The 21,218-nt window shown below is 43.4% G+C and overlaps 1 protein-coding gene across 1 annotated transcript in view; it reads left to right on the top strand.

Moving 5' to 3' along the window:
• The window catches only part of LOC137634206 (intraflagellar transport protein 74 homolog), a 75,374-nt gene that overhangs the window by 23,361 nt on the left and 30,795 nt on the right, over nucleotides 1-21,218 (top strand). Inside the window, exons 4-7 of the mRNA XM_068366477.1 lie at nucleotides 949-1,074; nucleotides 3,547-3,648; nucleotides 3,769-3,968; nucleotides 19,022-19,145. Coding sequence (XP_068222578.1) covers nucleotides 949-1,074; nucleotides 3,547-3,648; nucleotides 3,769-3,968; nucleotides 19,022-19,145 — 552 coding nt within the window. The remainder of the gene's footprint in view (nucleotides 1-948; nucleotides 1,075-3,546; nucleotides 3,649-3,768; nucleotides 3,969-19,021; nucleotides 19,146-21,218) is intronic.

The raw sequence follows: 21,218 nt of genomic DNA on the forward strand, positions 1-21,218 counted from the left end.
GTAGTTGTTACTAGTGTAGCATCCCAGCATCCTCACTGCGCAAGTATACACCTACTGTAGTCTAAGGTAACACGTTTGGCATGATTTTCGAAGAAAGGTAGCATGCTTGTCTCTTCTAGTTCTTTCTTGTTTCCCTTTCGAGGGGATGCAGCAGCTGCAGCTCTAACACACTGGTAGGACTTATGCTGGGGAGTTACGCAACTAAGCACCTATGTTGCATAGTATTTCATCCTAGTAGCAACTTTTCTATCCTTCTGGCAAGGGGAAGGATGGGTTGATATCAGGATCAGTTTGACATATTTGACGTTATGTCCCTGTTAGGAGGTTAGTGGAGTCACCATCCCACTCCTGTATGTGATCAGGAAGGATGACATGTCCAGGAAAGCAAAAGAACCTTCCAGTTTGGTTCAAGTGGTCTTCCTCCCAACAGTGAGTGAACCTAGTACATATTTTAAAGAATGAAAGGTTTGGATAAGGGTAGGAACAAAATCAAGTTTTAAAAGTAATTTGTGGTCTTTCTAACTACAAAACTGAGGGGTCAAATTACATTCCCACCTTAATCACTCCTCTCAGTTCTAAGCCTAAGGTTAAACATCAATAGTTTGTGACAGGCATTACCAGTCATTAACAAACTACCTTGTTAATGATTTAATGGCTGTTAAATCTCTTGTTGAGATCTTCTATTTTAAAACTCAGGTTTGTATAGTTAGGAAAAATTTAAATTACTGTATTTTTGAAATTTGTTGAATTTTCTTTGTAAAGAATATTATTGTTTTGATACACACTTATTGATATTCATTGATATTTTCTCTTTATCAGTTTAAGATAGAAAAAGTTGAATAAACATGAATCACTGTGTATTTTGGTTATTTTAATGAGATATGATGTGATTAAGTTAGCCGAAAACAAAGGTTATATAGTAGTTTTTACATGCATTAACTTTTCCAGGTAAAACAAGATGCTGTTGTCTTATATGAGAAGTTACAAGAGTTGGAAGAGAAGAGAGATGAGATTGTTAATGAAAATCAGAAAAGAGGAACACCTAAGGAAGAGCGAGAGAGACTGCTTCTTCAGGTAAGAACTAAGTATATTGATACACTTCTAATTTATAATGATAGAACAAGCGTTGGATTAGGTAAATTATAGGGAATCAAATTTTCTCTTTCAATTTAGGAATTGATTATTAAGAAGATAAGGTTCATTTCTGCAGGAAAGTTTACTTTATAGAAATAGAGCATTAAGACCAAATGCATCATAAAGATAAATGAAAACAAGAACAGTACTTTAATTACCTTGAATTGAGTCAAGTACAGCACAGCATTACCTCGGTTTACGAGTTTAATCTGTTCCAGGAGCAAACTCGTAAACCAAAATCATTTTTCCTATAAAGAATACACATACAGTATACAATATACACTTATTTGTAAAGGTTTTTAATGTTATGTAAACATCAAATTATAACTTCTAACATTAAAAAATTAATGCCTAAAACTAGAAATATTGACAAATGGGAGAGTCGTGGCTGACATGTGGGAGACGAGTGAGGAGGAGGAGAGGTTACTGCTTGGAGGGAGAATCTCCCTCCATAAGAACTTCGGGTGAAATATCAGTTCTCTCTTGAATGGCGTTCACTATTAGTAACTGCATCTCTTAATTTACACTTTCAGGACACTTGGTTATCTTCTTTTACACTCTTATATGTTCAGTTTTGACATGGAACCTATCTAGAGTCAATTGCTTGGTCAGTCTCTGAAATTTTATTTTCATGCGACATTGCATTGTGAGTATTATGAAATAAATTCAGTATTTTTCATAACGAAACTGAATCTTTAATAAAATTTTGAAGGCTTTCCCTCATTCATAACATCTCTATATTCTCTTGATACTGCCAATTATTCAACTCTAATATCATTGTTGTATCATAAATAGTGTTTTTGGTAATTGTACCACCTTCTAACTGCTTCTCATCAATCCAGATAAACAGATGATTTTTATTATTAAGATCATGTTACCATTGACCCATCAATGACAGTATCTATTCCACTTTGTCTAATGCTTTGATATTTTCTATTGTTCAGAAAAGTAATTTTACCTTTCTTGAATGTTGCAGTAGAAAAGTAAAGTTTTTGCAGGTCGGCTGCTTACTTTTTCTTCTTCCTACTGTCATTTTTTAATCATGTTGTGGTCCATTGTCACAATACTGTTAACATTACAGTAGGGCATAATATATCTTTATGATGAACAATACAACTAAAAGGAACATGTAGTCAGAACCTTACAAGAAAAAAAAATTTCAAAGACATCAGTGAGAGATGATTCTTGCTGGTAGAGTGAGAGAGTTTGGCTCTGAGCTAAGGGGGGTTGCAAGCTAATGCAAAAAAAATGTAAAAAAAAAAAAAGCTTGTGAATACTATGTGGGTGGCGTACGAGTATGCATACTAATCTTGTTATTACTTGTTTACAATAAATCCGAATACAGACAAAAATTTTTGCTCACAGTCCAATACAATGAACATATACCAAAATTAAATTTCACGGTCATATATTGAAATGAACATGTTTCGAGTTACTCGTGAACCAAGTTATTATTGAGAAAAAAAAAATTAAGAGAATACTAATGTAATTAGAAAAAATTTATATTTTCTTTTTAAGGTTAATAATAGTCAACATGTCCAGCCTTTTAGTTTAGAAATGCCTACTGTTACTTATCTCAGTGACAAAACAAAATAGTTACTAAATAATACCTTCCCGTCATAGGTAATATTTATTTCATCTTATGCAGCTGGATGTTGTTCATTGCTTTTCTATGGTTCAGATTCATGTATAGAATGTTTCTTCTGGTTAAATTTGGTCATACTGATTTTATCATCTCAGATGCACTACTGTCATTTTCTATGCCCCATATCGACAGTCATTTTCCTCTTTGCTTAATACAGTATTTTGTGTTGGTATGTTTATGGAATCTATATACTGTTGCAATTTGTGATGTAATTCTTATGTATATACAAGGGGTCTGAATTGTCTCTTTATTTCTCTGGTTTTGGGAATCCAAATATATTGGTATCAATTCATACAGGGGCCTTTTTTTTTGCCGGCAGTGCATATGATACGCCTCACACATTACTGAAGTTTTTCTGCAGCACCCCCTTCTTTCCTCAGCTGTATTAAGAATTCCTTAACTTGAGCTACTAGCTCTCTTGCTGTCCTAACCTCTGCAACCATGACATTTTTTCAAACTTTTTAAAGGGAATTTTTTTATGATAAACTGGAATATTTCACAATCCTAGAAATTGACATGATATGCAAAACTTGACTTTCATTATAGAACCTTATGATGCCAAGCTTGAGTTTGAGTGCCCAGTTTGGTTTCAGCAAACCAATATTTTTGAAGAAATTGAGTGTCCTTTACTATTGAGAAGGTTCTTGAGTAACTGTTTAAGGAAACCAGCAGTATTGTTCTTTCTCTGTAGTTTGTAAGTCAAATGCAAGTAAATCAGTGAAGGAAGTTAATTAAGCGCCTGTGTTTCTACTTTTTTTTTATTTTAGGTAAAGGAAGATAATGGAGAAATAGCAACCATGGAAAGGCAGTGTAGTGAGGTTCAAGAGCAGATGAAAGGTATTCAAGAAGAAATTCTCCAGTTGGATCAAGTAAGCTGGGAATCTCATTATTTACTTTGAACTATCATTGTTGCTTATATATCTTTCATCCAAAAGAAGGGCTAATTGTTTCATGCTGTTGCTAAGGGGAATACTGCATGTTTATTGCAGGAATTAGAAGAAAACCAGAGTGAGCGCAGTCAGAAGTACCGTGAACTTCGGAAAAGAGAGGAGACAATGGATCAGTTTTTAGCAACATTTGATGAAAACAAAGGTGAAGAAATAAAGAGACTGGAAGGTTTAGAGAAAAACAATGTAGCATTACTTGAAAAATTATCCCGCAATATGGCCCACTTTGCTCTTCTACCCAAGTAAGTAACTTTTATTGTCTGATACAGGATTTTACAAATATTTTGTTAGTTATGTTAGTGGTCCATGCATAGTATTGAAACCTTTATAAGTAGCTAAACTTTGTGGATTTCAAATGCGTAAACTTACTGTACATATATAGATTAGTGTAAAGTACTAAGGAAAGGAGAAGCAAAGTGGATTTTTTAAGTTTCAGCAAATTCTCAGAAGTATGACTAATAAGCCTACTTTACATTACCCATGCAACTGAAAATTTAAGATTCCTCTGTTTTTCCTCATATCTGTGTACCCTCTACAATATTCCTTGCTTCTTTTATTCTTTCATTTGTTCCTACATGAAATACAAACCATTGTCCTTTAGTTAGGGAATATGTTTTCAGCATAAGCTGGACAGTCGTTGAATTGTTTAACGAGCAGTTAAATGACAAGTTGGAGCAAGGAGGAGGAGCCTGCTTCATTACCTGTCAAAGTCTCTTCTCTTATGTTTTTGACCGTATCGAGTATGACATACCAATGTGCCCTTAATCGAACTTTTCAATTTATTTTTCTTTAAGGAAGTGAATGCTAGCTGTGAAGCAAGACACTCGATTGTGGAAGGATAGACTTTACATCCAGTTTTTGTTGAATGGGCTGTAGATTCACACTCTCTCTGTGCTCTTGCTAGGGTATGATTGTTAACAATTGTTAGGTCATCTTGTCTTGTGGCTCTGACTCTTTTCATACCTTTGCATGCTTTATTTACTTCTCCTACTGTTACTTTTGGTACCAGCTCAGGTGTTTCATTATTTCTATTGGCAAAGTTATTCTTATATCACTATTGTATAGCTTTGTATAGAAATCCTCTGAAGTATTTGGGCTTTTGATATTATGCAGCTCTGTTAAATCTAATACAAAGGAAAACTCGACATCATCATCATCTGTCAAATCTTTTCTACATATGTATGTCCATTTTGATAGTATCTGAACCTGTCATTGAGGTAATCGAGTCCATATTCATAAAGAAAAGTTATGAACTTCCACTTTCCTTTTCCGGAAAAGAAAAAAGTATGAGAGAGAGAGATTAAGGCTCAATGCAGGCCTTTACTCAAGACCCGTAAGTCTTCCAAGTCTCCGAAGTTTGCCAAGACTTCTTCTTCTTGAGTCCCCAAAGACTCAGCTGTCGCGTCTTCGTCTTTTCATGGTTCGAGAACGACGCCAGCCTCCGTTCCCACCCCGGTGGCTCCCTTTGACCCGGACACTTTCTCCAACAAGCTTTTGACTCAGATCGGGTCCATGATGTCATCCCTCACTGAGAGGATGCAGAATAATGAGAGCTTAGTGTAAAGCCTCATGCGTTCGGGACTGCCGCAACAGCAGCAATACGCCATCCCCGACGCCTCCAAGCTCCCGGTGTTTACGAAGAATAACCCATGGAGAATGGCTCTGCATTCTCCTTTCAAAGATGGCATGCTGACCATCGAGGGTTGTGGCACCCGGCCTATCGAGGACTTTGAGTTCTACCCGCCGGGCCTCCAATTCCCCTTCCCCGGCTTCGCTTGTTTGACCGAGGAAGGTCTTATTCGGTTGGATAAAGTTCCTAAGGAGACCGTAATCTATCCTAAGGAACAAGCCCAGTCTACCTGGGTTCGCACACTGAATGAGTGGGATTGTGTGAACACTATGCTCACACCCCACAAGAGCTCATACACGATGTTCGTGGTGGATGAGCAAACCCCCACTCCATGCGTCACCAAGATGATGGACGTAGCCTATCAGGCCATCAAGGAGGACAAACCGTTACCGCAGCTGCGGGAGACGGACCTGACTTCCCTCCTCTTCCCGGGTGACCACGAGTGCTGGCATAACGCCCCGGCCACCTTCACGACAGGCAAACCGAGCGCTGACTGTGCCTCCACACAGTTCAGCGAGCGTCTCCCCAGGCTTCCGGACTCGCTGATCCGCCTCGAGTTCGAAACCCGGACCCGGCTAAGTAGGTCAATTAACTCAGCTACAATGGCTGAAATGACCTCTTTAATGTATGAGGAGGAACCCCTTTTTAAGGTTCTGACAAAGTCCTTGCTTCAGACCTTGCTGTCTGATGCCTACGACTTCCTTGCAGCCAAACGTCGTTGCCGTAGACACGTCTTGTCTGAGGCCACCATCAGACATGAGCCTAACAAGCTCATCAAAGCCCCGATCTGGGGTCCTGACTTATTCCCGGAGGATCTCGTTAATAACGTCCTCAGCGAGGTTGCCAGGGTCAACCAAAGCCTCAAGGTTCGGTGGGGCCTAGTCCCCAAACGTAAGTTTGAACCAGCCAGCAACCAATCTCGGGGTAGGAAGAGGTTAAGGCCTTTCCAATCCTCCCAAAACCGACAGCCACTTCAAATAGTCCAAACCATCCCGGTATTGCAAGGGAGTCAACCCTCCACTTCAAAGGGACAACCCCAACAGCAGTATGTGTTGGTCCCTCAGTCTCAGGTAGCAACTACCTCGTATGCTACATCCCCTGCCTTTAACCCTAACTATGAAACCCAAGGTGCGTTCCAAGGTTACCAACGCGCCAGAGGCTCGGGTGCGAGAGGAACTTTTCGCAACAGAGGTGGCGGAACGACCTTTTCCCGAGGCCGAGGAGGCAAATTCGCAGCGAACCATTGAGAATCCTCGGGTAGGGGGAAAACTCTACATCTTTCGGAACCATTGGAAGTTCAGCAATTGGGCTTTCAGCATGATTTCCAAAGGTCTGGGGTGGAGTTGGATAGAAGGGCCCCCTCCACCAACCAGTTTCCATCAACTTCCAACAAAGGAGCTAGCCTTATATGCAAACGATCTATTGCAAAAGAACGCAATCAAGGAGGTAAATCACTTGAAATTTCAAGGTCGCATGTTCAGCGTGCCAAAGAAAGACTCAGACAAACGAAGAGTAATCTTGGACCTGTCTCATCTGAATTCTTACATTCGATGCGACAAGTTCCACATGCTAACCGTCTCTCAGGTGCGGACCTTACTTCCCCGTGGGGCCGTCACCACCTCTCTAGATCTTACAGATGCCTACTATCACATTCCGATAGCAAGGCATTTTCGTCCATTTCTAGGCTTCAAACTAGGCAACCAAGCTTATGCATTCAAAGTAATGCCATTCGGACTCAACATAGCACCCAGGATATTCACCAAACTGGCAGAGACGGTAATCCAAGAATTACGAACCCAAGGAATTCAAATACAGTAGTAGCTTACCTAGACGACTGGCTCATTTGGTCAGACAGCGTCGAGAACTGCCTCACAGCAACAAACAGAGTACAGTGAACCCTCGGTACTTCGCGGTTCGACCATCGCGGATTCACCACTTCGCGGATTTTTTTCATAACCCATGTCTATACATATATTGCGGATTTTCCGGAAATATCGAAAATACCGCGATGTGACCGATGGTGCGAGATTGGAGAAAGTAAGGAAAATTGAATCATGATTGATTTTCAATATAAATGAAACTTTGAGGAGCAACAAAGATATCATTTGTTAGAGAGATAGAGAGAGGTAAGGAATGGGAGGTAGTGAAAAGTAGCCCACAGAGAGAGAGAGAGAGAGAGAGAGGTAGAGAGAGAGAGAGAGAGAGAGAGAGAGAGAGAGAGAGAGAGAGAGAGAGAGATAGGTAGAGAGAGAGAGAGAGATAGAGGGGGGTTTAAATGTAATAAACAAAAAAATTTGATAGGTTATAACACATTGGTGCTTATGTAATATCAACTGTATACTGTAGACGGTTTGAATAAGTTAAGAAATGGTATAAATGATACTTTGTTAGTGTATTCGTACACACTCAAGAGCGGCAGCTAGATGACAGCTGATCTAATCACAGCCAAAAGTAAAAAAAAAAAAAGTCAACAATACTCGATTTTTAAAACACACCCGAAATTTAAAAACAAAAGTACACGCTTTCTTAATGTGCAATTAACTATTTAAAGAGTGGCAATTTTCTAGAATAAAATGATATTTCCCAAAAAATAGTGGTTTGCTGATGAAATCGGATGCCCTATTTTTGGCTATGATTGAAATGGATGTAGACTCGGCCTAATTATTTCATTTCGTATTTAATTGACACTAAGAAAACTAATTTTAGTTTCTTCATCTAAATGTAAGTATTGTATAACACGAAGAGAGAGAGAGAGAGAGAGAGAGAGAGAGAGAGAGAGAGAGAGAGAGAGAGAGAGAGAGAGATGAATCAGCTGTTGTAATCAAATGGCGTGTTTTTGTTTCGTGAGAATTTCATCGCCACGACTTTAACAACAACATACTGTACTGAACTTTACAGTATTATACAGACTACTGTAATATGATAAAGTAAAATATTTGTAATCTATTTTATATGAAATGGGGCTATTTTTGTTTTGTTTAAAATTTACATTTACGTATGTAAAACAACTCTCTCTCTCTCTCTCTCTCTCTCTCTCTCTCTCTCTCTCTCTCTCTCTCTCTCTCTCTCTCGTAGATTGTTTTCCTGCTTTGCTACGTATGTATGATTTTATATAGATACGGTAAATAATATTTGTAATAACATATTTTATAAAAGCTTTTACTCTAATATCATTATTTATCACTTTCATCATGCGGGTTAAATTCCTTAGTTTGTTTACTGAGCGTACTTTATGACGCCGTCGTTTCAGGCGGCGTCATAAAGAAAAAAATTTCATTTGGAAGTCCTAAGAAAAATTAAGTAAAACATTAGTAATAACCAAATCAACATACTGTACTGAATAATCAATATAACTGATGCAAAAACTAACCTATAAACAGATGTGTAAATGCGTTTGTTTCTTCATTAGGATCAGAGATAAACGTAAACAAAACATTGGTTGCCATTTTTTATCGTGCTTTTTGGCGTGTTTAGGAAACGCATGATATAAAGTCGCCTTTAATATTTGTGCCTGTTTTAGTTTAGGGTACTGTATTACATGCATTAAGTGTTCTGTACATTAAAGGGTAGTTTGTTAACAGTACTACATACAAGGGAAGGTTTTAAAAGTCTGAATATACATGTTAAATAAATAGGTAAATATGGTGTTACTACTTCGCGGATTTTCACCTATCGCGGCCGCGTCTGGAACCTATCTACCGCGATAAACGAGGGTTCACTGTAATAAAATTCCTACAACAGTTGGGGTTCCAGATCAACTTCGAGAAATCTCGCCTAGTCCCTAAGACCAAGTTTCAATGGCTGGGATTACAATGGGATCTACTTTCCCACATGCTACGTCTCCCAACAGCCAAGAGGACAGAAATAGCAAAGAACACAAAACGTTTTCTCAAGGACAAATTGACGTTCAGGAGAAATCAAGAGAGAATCCTGGGTGCCCTGCAGTTTGCCTCGGTAACAGATATTGTACTGAAGGCCAGACTGAAGGATATAAACCGAGTATGGCGCTCCAGGGCAAACGAAAAATATCGAGACAAAAGAGCTCGGCTTCCGCCAATTCTGAGGAAAAGACTTCAGCCATGGACAAAGGTCAGAAATCTGGCAAAATCCGTTCCTTTACAATATCCACCTCCAAGACCCAGTACAGGAAGGTCCAAGGACTATGGTCGACAGTATTCCGCCAACTTCATATCAAGGTCTTAGAGGCTCCAGCCAAGAACCAACATATAAGATTGATTCTAGACAGCGAAGTCATAGTCCACTGCATAAACAGAGGAGGCTCCAAGTCAGGCCACATAAACCATGTGATGTTAGCAATATTTTCCATGGCAGCATCGAACCAGTGGCATCTGTCAGCAGTCCATCTAGCGGGAGTACGGAATGTAGTGGCGGACGCACTTTCGAGGACAACTCCGCTGGAGTCGGAGTGGTCACTGGATCTAAAATCATTCAAATGGATTCTATCTCAGGTTCCGGGTCTTCAGATAGACCTGTTTGCAACAGAGTCCAACCACAAACTAGAGTGTTACGTAGCCCCCAACCTGGACCCTCGGGCTTACGCCACAGACGCAATGTCATTGGACTGGAACACTTGGGAGAAAATTTACTTATTCCCACCAATAAATCTGTTGATGAAAGTGTTAGGCAGACTCAGAACTTTCAAAGGCCAGGTCGCTCTAGTAGTCCCCAACTGGCCCAAGAGCAATTGGTTTCCCCTGCTGGTGGAACTGGGTCTCCACCCTCGACAGATACCCAATCCAATACTAACACATGTAGTACAAACTCGCAATGTGCTAGCTTCCTCAAAAATTCAGTGTGCCCTAACTTTAGGGACTATGAAATTTGCAGCTCAGAGAGGTGCAGATATTGATCCTCAAAATACCCTATTTTTAGAATCAGATAAAAGGGAATCCACCCTTCGACAGTATGATTCGGCTGTTAAAAAACTCGCAAAGTTTTTAAGAAGACTCAAAGGTTGAGATGATGACTATGAATCTGACCGTAACCTTCTTTAGAATTCTTTTTGAATCAGGCCTAGCGGCCAGTACTATTACTACAATTAAATCAGCCTTGAAAAAGATTTTCCTAATTGGTTTCAATATTGACCTTACAGATTCATACTTCTCATCAATCCCGAGAGCCTGCGCCTGACTGAAACCATCAACTCGCCCTAGCTCAGTTTCCTGGTTTCTGAATGATGTACTTAAGTTGGCTTCTAACACTTAACGAGTCTTGTAATTACATTCCTTTATTAAGGAAAACCTTGTTCCTAATGAGCCTAGCTTCTGGCGCCAGAATATCAGAACTTTCAGCCTTGTTTAGAGATCCAGGTCATATTGAATTTCTCTTGTCAGGGGAAGTCCTACTTTCCCCTGACAAAAGGTTCTTAGCCAAAAATGAGGACCCCCAGAACAGAAGATTGTTCCACTTCCTCAGGACCCATCATTATGTCCAGTAAACACTCTGAAAGCCTATTTAAATAGAACTTACATTTAGTCCTCAGGGCCCTTATTCATTAGAGAAAATAGAGGAACCATCACCCTGAAAGGAATCAGACAACAGATTCTATATTTCATTAAACTGGCTAACCCTGAATCATTCCCTCACGTTCATGATATACGAGCCGTAGCTACTTCTATTAATTACTTTCACCACATGAACTTCGATGAACTTACGAAATATACGGGCTGGAAGTCTCCGACAGTTTTTAAACGCCACTATTTAAAACCTTTGGAAGCCTTAAAAATTGCTACAGTCGCAGCAGGGAATGTGGTTCCTCCTGAAAGTAATGATTCATAATCACAATGTCTTGCTCTATCCTCCTTCCTCCTACCTGCCTTACTTATTGTCCCTACTTTAGTTTTGGTTTTGTTTTTTACCTGAGCTACACCCTTATGGTGCATTTTTATTCTTATCATGTCTGTTAATAGCCTTTCTCTCCCACGAGTTGATCTTTGTTGTTTTTACCCTCAGGATTGTAAATTATCTATTGTTCTTGCAGTTTATTATTTTACCTTGCATTCACTTTGTCATTCAATAGTTTGGAATTTTTTGCTGCATTTGTTACTTACCCATCTATCCTTTATGTTAAGGAAGTGTTCATTCACTGGAATTCTTAGTATTTCCTGTTTACTTTTGAATTAAACCATGTTTTTGTTATTTTTTCATTAATTTACTTTCCCCTCAGGTATTAGTTCCAAGTTTTGTGACCATTTCTCTTGTACTATTTCACGGAGCGGCACAGGTGGAGCCCAGAAAAGGGATTTTGACGAAGGAAAAATCTATTTTTGGGCGAGAGACCTGTGCCGCCCAGTGAACCCTCCCTCTACGTCCCTCCCAGAATGGGCCCAAACTTGGGTGCTATGAGGAGTGACGTCATTGGCGTGGGTTGAGATGGTGGTAGTAGCTCTCAGTGGTGGGTGTTGAACGGCACCTCGCTGTAACGGGAATATTGAGGAGGAGATATCTAAATGGCGCGAGACCTCTGGTTGTGATTTATCACGCCCCAGTATTATACCGACACCTTATAGGTGAGCAAGCTGGGTTCAACCTTGGCATTCCTATGCAACTTTTTTCTCTGGTAATTCATAGCAGTTATATACCTTAGAAATGATGCAAAAGGAGCATTTCACTGGGCGGCACAGGTCTCCCGCCCAGAAATAGATTTTTGCTTCGTCAAAATCCCTTATATACTGTATATGTATATACAGTATATATATATTTGTTCCGACACGAATACTTTACCTCGAATTACCTCTTCGGAGGGTCCTTGACCCTCTCTCAAACTCGACCAAGATTTCCCGCGCTACCCCCCCTATCTCGCTCCCGATAGTTCCTACCCCCGCCGCCAGGATAATTCCTGCGGTCCTGCGGCTCGGATTAGGGCAGGTCACTGCTTTTCCCGGATCAGGATCTCATTAAGTCCTTGGTCGTGAGATACGAAACATCTCACTCTCTCGCTTAAACTCTCGATCCTTTGGCGCGTTGTGATCCCACGTGTTCCCAGTGTACGGACTTGTGTTTTTTCTGCGATAGTGCGTTTTCGCAAAGTGTCCTCAGTCCGTTCCCCTTGTGTTATCCAGGGTTTTCTGTAACTCGTTAGTGTTGACCTTCGTGTGCGAACGATGGAGAACGTGCGTCGTTGTCCTGGTCCTAGAGCAGGAAAGTCGTGTGGGGCTTTCCTCTCTAAACCAGAAGTGGACCCGCATTCCCTTTGTTCCACGTGCAGGGGTAAAGTTCCTCCTCGGACACATGTTCCGAGTGCGTGAGTTGGGACGGCATTCAGTGGGTACGGTATGGTACAAAGAAAAAGAAGTCGTCTAAGCGTTCCCCCAAGAAAGTGAGTGGCGTGTCCTCCTTACAGTCGGTCAGTGATCGGTCCGACGAAGCCTCGGCCTCTCCGTCTCCTTCGCAGAGGAGTGGCCAACAAGCCCCCAGTGTGATTGTTAGCCATAGTGTCCTCCCAAGTGAACCCAGTGTGAGGGAGGAACCAAGGGCTGGCCCCTCGGGAGTAAACGGAAGGGCCGCGAGTGTTTCGGGCGAATCGGGCCACGTGGCAGGGGATCACGCTTCCTCAGAAGACCCGGTATGGGGCAGTGTGGCGATCTCAGTCTCCCCCCCGCCCTCGTGGGCCGGTGCGTCGGGTTCCCCCCCGCCAGAAGAGAACCACTCGCCCGAGTAGCGACGCCTTCGGGTGGAAGTTACCGAAGACTCCAGGGAGGTCACCGCTAAGGATGGACGTATCCCTGGGTCCATGGCCTTCTAGCAGGGACAGAGTGGACTCGGTACCCTCGGTATCCACAGCAGTTCCCGAGGACTTTCTCCAGCACCCTGTCTCGGACGGTCGACGGCGAAGGGCCTCCCCTGCGCATCACTCTAGCAGTCGTTACGTGAGGAACGTGGCACCCTCGGACTCTTCGGAAGCAGACTCATCCTCCGGGGGAGAACGCAGGGAGAAACGGCACCGTAAGAGAGCGCGGACCGATAGTGATCGTTCCCGCTTCAGGTCGAGGTCGCGGCACAGTAGGAGGCGCCCACGCTCTCACTCCCGTAAGTACAAGAGGGAGGTCTCTCCCGGCGGCGGCGAATGGTTCTACGTGCCCCCAGGAGAGTCCAGGAAGCACCGCTCTCCAGACTCTCGGTCCAGTGATCGAGCCTCCAAGTTGTCACTGCCTACATACAACTTGGAACCGCTCGACCGGCCACGCAAGAAGGACCTCACTCTCAGGCACAAGTCCTCGAGGCCTTCGGTTCACCCCGCCCGGCGGGAGGAAGTGCGCTTCCGAGAAGACAGCCCGACCGAACCAGCCCAGCTGGGTCGGACGTCGAGCGGGAAGGACCGGTTGCCGGGGTCGGGTCTTCCCACCGGGACCGTGTCCTCCGCGTCCAGAGCCTTGGGCCAGTCGAAAGGCCTCCCGGGGTCGGTGGCACCCGCCACACGGCGAGACCCAACCGTGTACGGTGCGCCCTACGGTTGCGGGACGGCCTCCCTGGGACCTAGTAGGGAGCGGCCAGTTTACCACCCAAGCACGGCTTCCCTCAGCCAAGCCGATGCCTCGGTCGACGGAGGCGAGGTTTCCCCGTCGGAGGACTCCGCCTACAGAAGAGTGGTAGGCCTCGTCAGAAGGACCCATGGGATTCCGGAACCCGAGGCGACGAAGGTGAATACCTGGAGGTCGAGCCTCTTGAGATACACGCACCGGGACGTCCTTCCGAAGTCCTCTCTGGCCCTGCCTCTCGCCCCAGACCTAGTACTCGGCCAGGAGTACATCGACAACTTGGTGGCCAGCACTGCGGAGGCCCCCGGGTCCCAGAGTTCCTCCAAACTCCTCCAGGGTCTTAAACTACAGGCCAAAGTTTATATCCCGGAAGGGCGACGCCCAGGCCCCTGTAGAGTGGACTCAGCCGTGGATATCCTAGGACAAGGCGGCTCGGACGAAAGGGCCAGCTCAGCCCCTGTGTCCTTCTCGGCCTCTGAAGCAGGCATGATGTAGGAGATGTCGAGGGACATGATTAACGTCTCTTCATGGCTGGACTGGTGGGCCTCCACGTTAGTTAATGTACAGGCCTCCACAGACCCCGACGACCCGGAACAACAAGGTCTCCTGTCAGACCTTATCACCTCCGGGGGGAAAGCTCTCAAATTTATGGCGTATCAGGCACTCTCCTTGACGGCCAACTGGATCCTCCGGAAGAGGGACACAGTGCTTTCCAAAGTGTCAAGGAAAATCCCAGACAGACAGGCGCGAGTGATTCGCACCCTACCCCTAGGAGGCGAGTCCCTGTTTCCGTTGAAGGAATTAGAAGTGCTGATGGAGAAGGTGTCCAAGAGGAGAGAAACCAACGTCCCTAAGCAAACATCCTCCAGGAGGCCTCCTTATAGGAGGTCAGTCTCGGATAGTGCCGTGACCCCTCAGGCTGTCCCCAGCTCTTCGAGGAGGGACGCCCCCGCCTCTTCCTGGACATCAACTCCTCAGCCCTCCCGCAGGGGAGCTACAGCTTCTGCCAGCTCCTTCAGGTCGGGTTACTCCGCCTCGAAGAGGGGCAGATCAGGCCGCCCCTCTAGGAGAAGGTAGAGGGAGAGGCCCCCTACTCCCGCCCAAGCCTCGGGTTGGGGGATTCCTCAGACCCTATTGGCAAGCATGGAAAACGTATGGGGCGGATGCTTGGACGGTGTCCGTCCTGAAAGAAGGCTACAGGATCCCCTTCATAGCGGACTCACCCCCTCTTATTCCAGCCACCCAAACAGAATGGTTAGCTCCCAGGGACCCGTTGAAAAGGGCTACCCTGCAAAAAGAAGTTTCCTCCATGTTGGAAAAGGGAGCCATGGAAGAAGTCCTTCTCCCAGGGCCAGGCTTCTACAGCCGCCTGTTCCTGGTGGAGAAAGCAACGGGGGGGTGGAGACCGGTGATAGACCTGTCGGCCCTCAACAGGTTCGTCAAGAAGACGGACTTCAAGATGGACACCCCAAAATCCGTCCTGATGTCCTTGAGGGAGAAAGATTTTATGATGACGATCGACCTCAAGGACGCGTACTTCCAAATTCCGGTCCACCCGTCGAGTCGGAAGTTCCTCCGGGTAAAATGGGGCTCCCAGATCCTGCAGTTCCGGACCCTCTGCTTCGGACTGTCGACGGCCCCTCAGGTGTTCACGAGGGTCTTCGCGACAGTCTCAGTATGGGCTCACGAACGAGGTATCCGCCTCATCAGGTACCTGGACGACTGGTTGCTCCTTTCCAGTTCAAAGGCCCTCTTGGAAGAGCAAGGAAAGGACCTCCTCCATTTCTGCAGGAGTCTGGGAATCATTATCAACCTGGAGAAATCGAACCTAACGCCATCCAACAAAATGGGGTACTTGGGGATGACGTTGGACACCGTGCAGGGGAAGGCCTTCCCCTCGGAAGACAGGATACAGAACCTCGTCAAGATCATTCAGCCGTTCCTGTCGGGGCTTCCCAGGAAAGCGAAAGACTGGCAGAGGCTGATAGGCCATCTGGTCTCATTAGAGAAGCTAGTCCCCCAAGGGAAGTTACGGCTCAGACCCGTACAATGGAACCTCAAGGCTCTATGGTCCCAGACAGGCTCTCAGAAAACATCGATCCCAGTCCTCCCGGACACGAAAGCAGCCTTGAAGTGGTGGAGATGTCGGTCGAACTCCCTCAAGGGGATGCCCCTTGGGTCCTGTCCCCCCGAGTTTCTCCTGTTCACGGACGCCTCCAGCCTAGGGTGGGGAGCCCACCTGCGGGAGGAAACAGCAAGCGGGACCTGGTCAGAGACCGAAAAGCATCGCCACATCAACGTCCTAGAGCTAAAAGCAGTACAAAAGGCATGTCTGCACTTTGCAAGTCGGTTGAAGGGAAACACCGTGGCCCTAATGTGCGACAACGCCACGGTGGTAGCCTACATCAAGAAACAAGGGGGCATGAAGTCGAAGGAACTGTGCGACCTCACCGTAAACATCTTGCACTGGGCGGACGAACACCAGGTAACACTGCTAGCAAGGTTCATCCCCGGGAAAAAGAACGTGCTAGCCGACGGCCTCAGCAGGATAGGTCAGATAGTAGGGACAGAATGGTCCCTACAACCAGCGGTGGCCAGACTCATCCTTCAACGCTGGGGCTCCCCGGTGATAGTTCTATTCGCAACAAAGCTCAACGCCAAGTTACCGGTTTATTGCTCCCCGGTACCAGACGAAGGAGCAGCCCTAGAAGACGCCTTCCAGCACAGGTGGGACAACCTGGACGTTTATGCCTTTCCCCCCTTCACGCTGCTAAGACAAGTGCTCAACAGAGTAAGAACCTCCCAAAACCTAAAGATGACTTTGGTAGCGCCCTGGTGGCCGGAGAGAGAGTGGTTCGCGGATCTGAAAGACCTGGCAAGCCATCCGCCATGGCCTCTGCCCCCCAGGTCAGATCTACTGAGTCAACCGCACTTCCTCAGGTTCCACGACAACCCTCTCTCTCTTCGCCTTCACGCCTGGAGACTATCGAGCGACTCCTGAGGAAGGAGGGGTTCTCCTCCTCCACAGCCAAGAGGATGTCCCTATATCTAAGAAAATCCTCTACCGTAGTCTACCAGGCGAAGTGGGCCGCCTTTATGAAATGGTGCGCGACAAAACAAATAAGACCTCTCAAAGCCTCGGTCCCTGACATAGCTGATTTTCTAGTGTACCTTAGGGATAAAATAGGAATGTCAATCCCGGCTATTAAAGGAGTACGAGCAGCCTTAGGCCAAGTCTTTCTCCTGAAAGGCATCGACCTGGGGACCTCAAGACACATAGGGATGCTGATTAGAAGTTTCGAACAATCCTGCCCTCCCCAAGCCAGGAGAGTGCCTAGATGGGACCTGGCCAAGGTCCTCAAAATGTTGTGTCGTCCGCCCTTTGAACCACTCAGAGATATCGGGGACAAAGATCTCACCCTCAAGACAGTCTTCTTGCTAGCCTTAGCTTCGGCTAAGAGGGTAGGTGAGATCCACGGTCTCTCCTACGACGTGGCACACTCCAAAGGGTGGAAGGAGGTATCTTTCAAGTTCGTACCCTCCTTTGTAGCAAAGACTCAGAACCCAGCAGTCTGGGACCCGAGGTTTGAAGGTTTCTCTGTTCCGGCCATCCCCAAGACAGGTAATACGGACGACCTGAAGTTATGCCCGGTCAGGACGATCAGGAAATACCTGGAAAGGACGGCCCATCTCCGTCCGGGCGCCAAGAACCTCTTCGTCTCTTCAGGCGTTAATAAGAAGCAAGTGTCCAAGAACACTATTTCCTTCTGGCTGAGACAAGTCATCACTAGGGCTTATGAAGAAGACAAGGTGGCGGTACCAGGCACTCCCCGTCCCCATGACATCAGAGGCCTGAGCACTTCCTTGGCCTTTGAGAGAAATATGGCAGTGGGCCAGATCCTGCAGGCCGGCACTTGGTCACACCAGTCGACCTTCACGGCCCACTACCTCAAAGACTACTCAAGAAAGTCTTTGGATGGATTCTCCATTGGGACAGTCATCGCCGCCCTCCAAGCTGTGTAGTGGCAGGCTGGAAGACGTCCCCAACAAGTGAATAGACTCATCCCTACTTCTTCAGGAGAAGATTCAGTAGAGAAAATGTCAAGAGGTAAGCCTTAAATTATAAGCGTAAGTTTTCCACTGCTACCCCCTATCCGCTCTCTGTACCCCCGCTTTACGTAGCCCTCCAGGCACCATGTGCCTAACCAAGTGGCAGAATGGCTCTCCCGCCTCCTAAAGTGTAAGTCTCCGAAGAGGTAATTCGAGGTAAAGTATTCGTGTCGGAACAAATGAAAAATTTTAAGTAATTTTTATTTTTCCTAACATACTTACCGAGAATTACCTCTGAGTAATGGCCCTCCCTTCCGTCCCCGAGTGCCATTCTTCCATTGCCGAGTCGGGCTAAACGGAGGACTTAATGAGATCCTGACCCGGGAAAAGCAGTGACCTGCCCTAATCCGGGCCGCAGGAATTATCCTGGCGGCGGGGGTAGGAACTATCGGGAGCGAGATAGGGGGGGTAGCGCGGGAAATCTTGGTCGAGTTTGAGAGAGGGTCAAGGACCCTCCGAAGAGGTAATTCTCGGTAAGTATGTTAGGAAAAATAAAAATTACTTAAAATTTTTCATATATATATATATATATATATATATATATATATATATATATATATATATATATATATATATATATATATATATACAGTATATATATATATATATATATATATATATATATATATATATATATATATATGTATATATATATATATATATATATATATATATATATATATATATATATATATATATATATATATATATATATAGAGTAGTAGATTGGTTTACGAGTGTCTAAATATGAGCATAAAAGTTGTATATCTGGTTGTTTAAATTTCACCAACCTTCTAAAATCAATGAAAAATATTCATCAAATAGAAAAAAGAAAAGAAAAGTGAGAGTTAAATTGAAATTTGAAAATTGTTGCAGGGGCAAAAAGGTTACCTGGAAATCATCCCATGTATGTGCAGATCTGCCTGCTGACTGACATTTACTTTATTTTAAGAGGAATAGGTATCTGAGATAATATCATGCAGTTAAGTAATTGTTTATGAAGTGATGACTTTATCTCTCAGCTTAGAAGTTAAATCATGAGAATTCTTTTGAACAGTGCCCGGGACTTTGACATCATGAGGAGTGACCTTGCTTTTAAGGAAGGAGAACTTGAGAAATCAAAATTCACTGAACAGGGGCTGAAGCATGAAAGACTTAGCCTTCAGGCTAACTTGCAAAAGGTAAGGTGTTCAGTTATTTTTACTTAGTCCTATATTTTGAAAATCTTTGTAAATAAACATTTACCTTGGTCAAAATATGAAAATTCTCTTTAAAGTATTTTTAATTCAAACTATAAATGTACAATAGCTGTCATGTTATATTCCCCTGGTTGCTTTAAGATTGCATTGAACAAATTTTTCCATACACTGTTATTGCCCTTCCTCAAAATACCATATAGTATTTAAAATTTGAAATACTAGAAGGGAATATTAACGAAGTTATTGGGTATGCAGGACTCTTATTAATTTCTAGCAATTACCAGTTTCCCTGGTGATAATATGACAGCTGCTGCCTATGTTTTATGAAATTAGAAAAGCCTCCCAAACCCCTTGAAAGATCTCCAAACAAATATTTATATGAAGTGGTCTGTAGACTACAGTACGAATTTACATTGATAAAATGGAATACAGGGGAAAATTTTGGAACATGTCCACAACATCAGCGTCTCACTCAAAATTGTAATGGGATGGCTGGGTAAAGGAAATACGGTCATAGAACTATGGTTTAATTATTGTTTATAAATTACTTTATGAACCTCCCCTGATGTTCATATTGCTTCGTCCCGAAGCTGACTTAATATCGATGTTGCCCCCCCCCCAAAAAAAAAAGAGGGGATTCCAGTTTTTTTTTCCTTTCAAGGTGACATCTGGTGGTTGAAGTCAACCTATTATTATTATTATTATTATTGTTGTTGTTGTTGTTGTTGTTCTTGTTAGCAGCAGCAGCTATGGAAAAACTGAATGCTATAATCTCAATGGCTCCAACAGGGAAAAATAGCTCAGTGAGGAAAGGAAATAAGGAAATCATAGATTTTTCTTACAAGCTTTCACTTAAAGTAACATATCCCCCTAATCTATTTTTTGAAATAAGTAGCCCAAACTAAAATAGAAAATTCCACTGGATGTATAGAAGGTGCTTCTTATCAATTGTTTAAAAATGGTTATTTTGAGTCTCTCCACAATGTTTTGAGTGTTTCCCTGGTAGTTTTTAGTTTAGAATAATTATTAATTGGGTGTGGTTTCTTCTGGAATATGTATGTCATTGAGAGTAGTTTACTTGTTTATGGTTTTTGGTTGTTTTATTTTCTGGAAGGTTGTTTTTTTTTCCTCTTTAATGTTTGGTTCAGTTAATGGCTGAGTTATAATTCACTTTTTATATAAAACTTTACTAACTTTGCCGTGCTTTTAGTTCAGGGGTATCCAGAGAAGTCTTGATTAATTTTCTTTTTATGTTTGCTTCAAAATGTTCCAAAGCCCAGTTACGTATATGACTTGGAGCTTTGATCCCCATTGTCCAGAGATGAGGTAGGGAGACCCCTTAGCTTTCATGACCAAACACCTGTTAGCTATAATAATGGAGAGAATATTTGATGATTTGTGTAGTATGATAGGGAAAGAAAAAAGAGAATTTTCTAAAAATATATATTTTATCAAACTTTTAGTTAGCTTTTGTTAGAATCTTATTGTAGGCTCAAGACATGTACCCAGCGTTTCTATGTCATGATCAGAAAAATTAGAATAATGCATTATACATTCTTTATAAAGTTATAAACAGAAAATATTGGAATATTCTCAAAGATTAATAAGCTTATTGAAGATACTAAAGTACTAAGTGCCTAAGAATTAAACAGCTGTAGAGAATAGATAAAGGTGCCAGTAAAATGTTGGAAGCTCATAACATTGTAATCTTGCATGATGTACTGAGTTGTTATAATGAATAAGCAAATAAGTGATATATTGCTAAGCATACGTACAGTAGTGTCCCCATTTATGCAAGAATTTGGTTGATCCACGGCTTCGCACGAATGGGGAATAATTCCATTAGGGCCAAGGTAAATGGCAACGTACCCATTCAAACGTTTTTACTACCCATTTTCAATTCTATCTAAGTATAGAATGTCTTCAACTTAAAACTTAATTGGTTCTAAGAAGCTGTTTGTAAGTCAGATTTTATTAAATTTTGGCCTAGGGTAGGCCTAACCTGACTCACATGCCTACATTTTCCTGGTACAAAACGGATTTTGAGCGAAGCGA

This window comes from Palaemon carinicauda, chromosome 44 (genome assembly GCF_036898095.1).
Source record: "Palaemon carinicauda isolate YSFRI2023 chromosome 44, ASM3689809v2, whole genome shotgun sequence".
Lineage (NCBI taxonomy): Eukaryota > Metazoa > Arthropoda > Malacostraca > Decapoda > Palaemonidae > Palaemon > Palaemon carinicauda.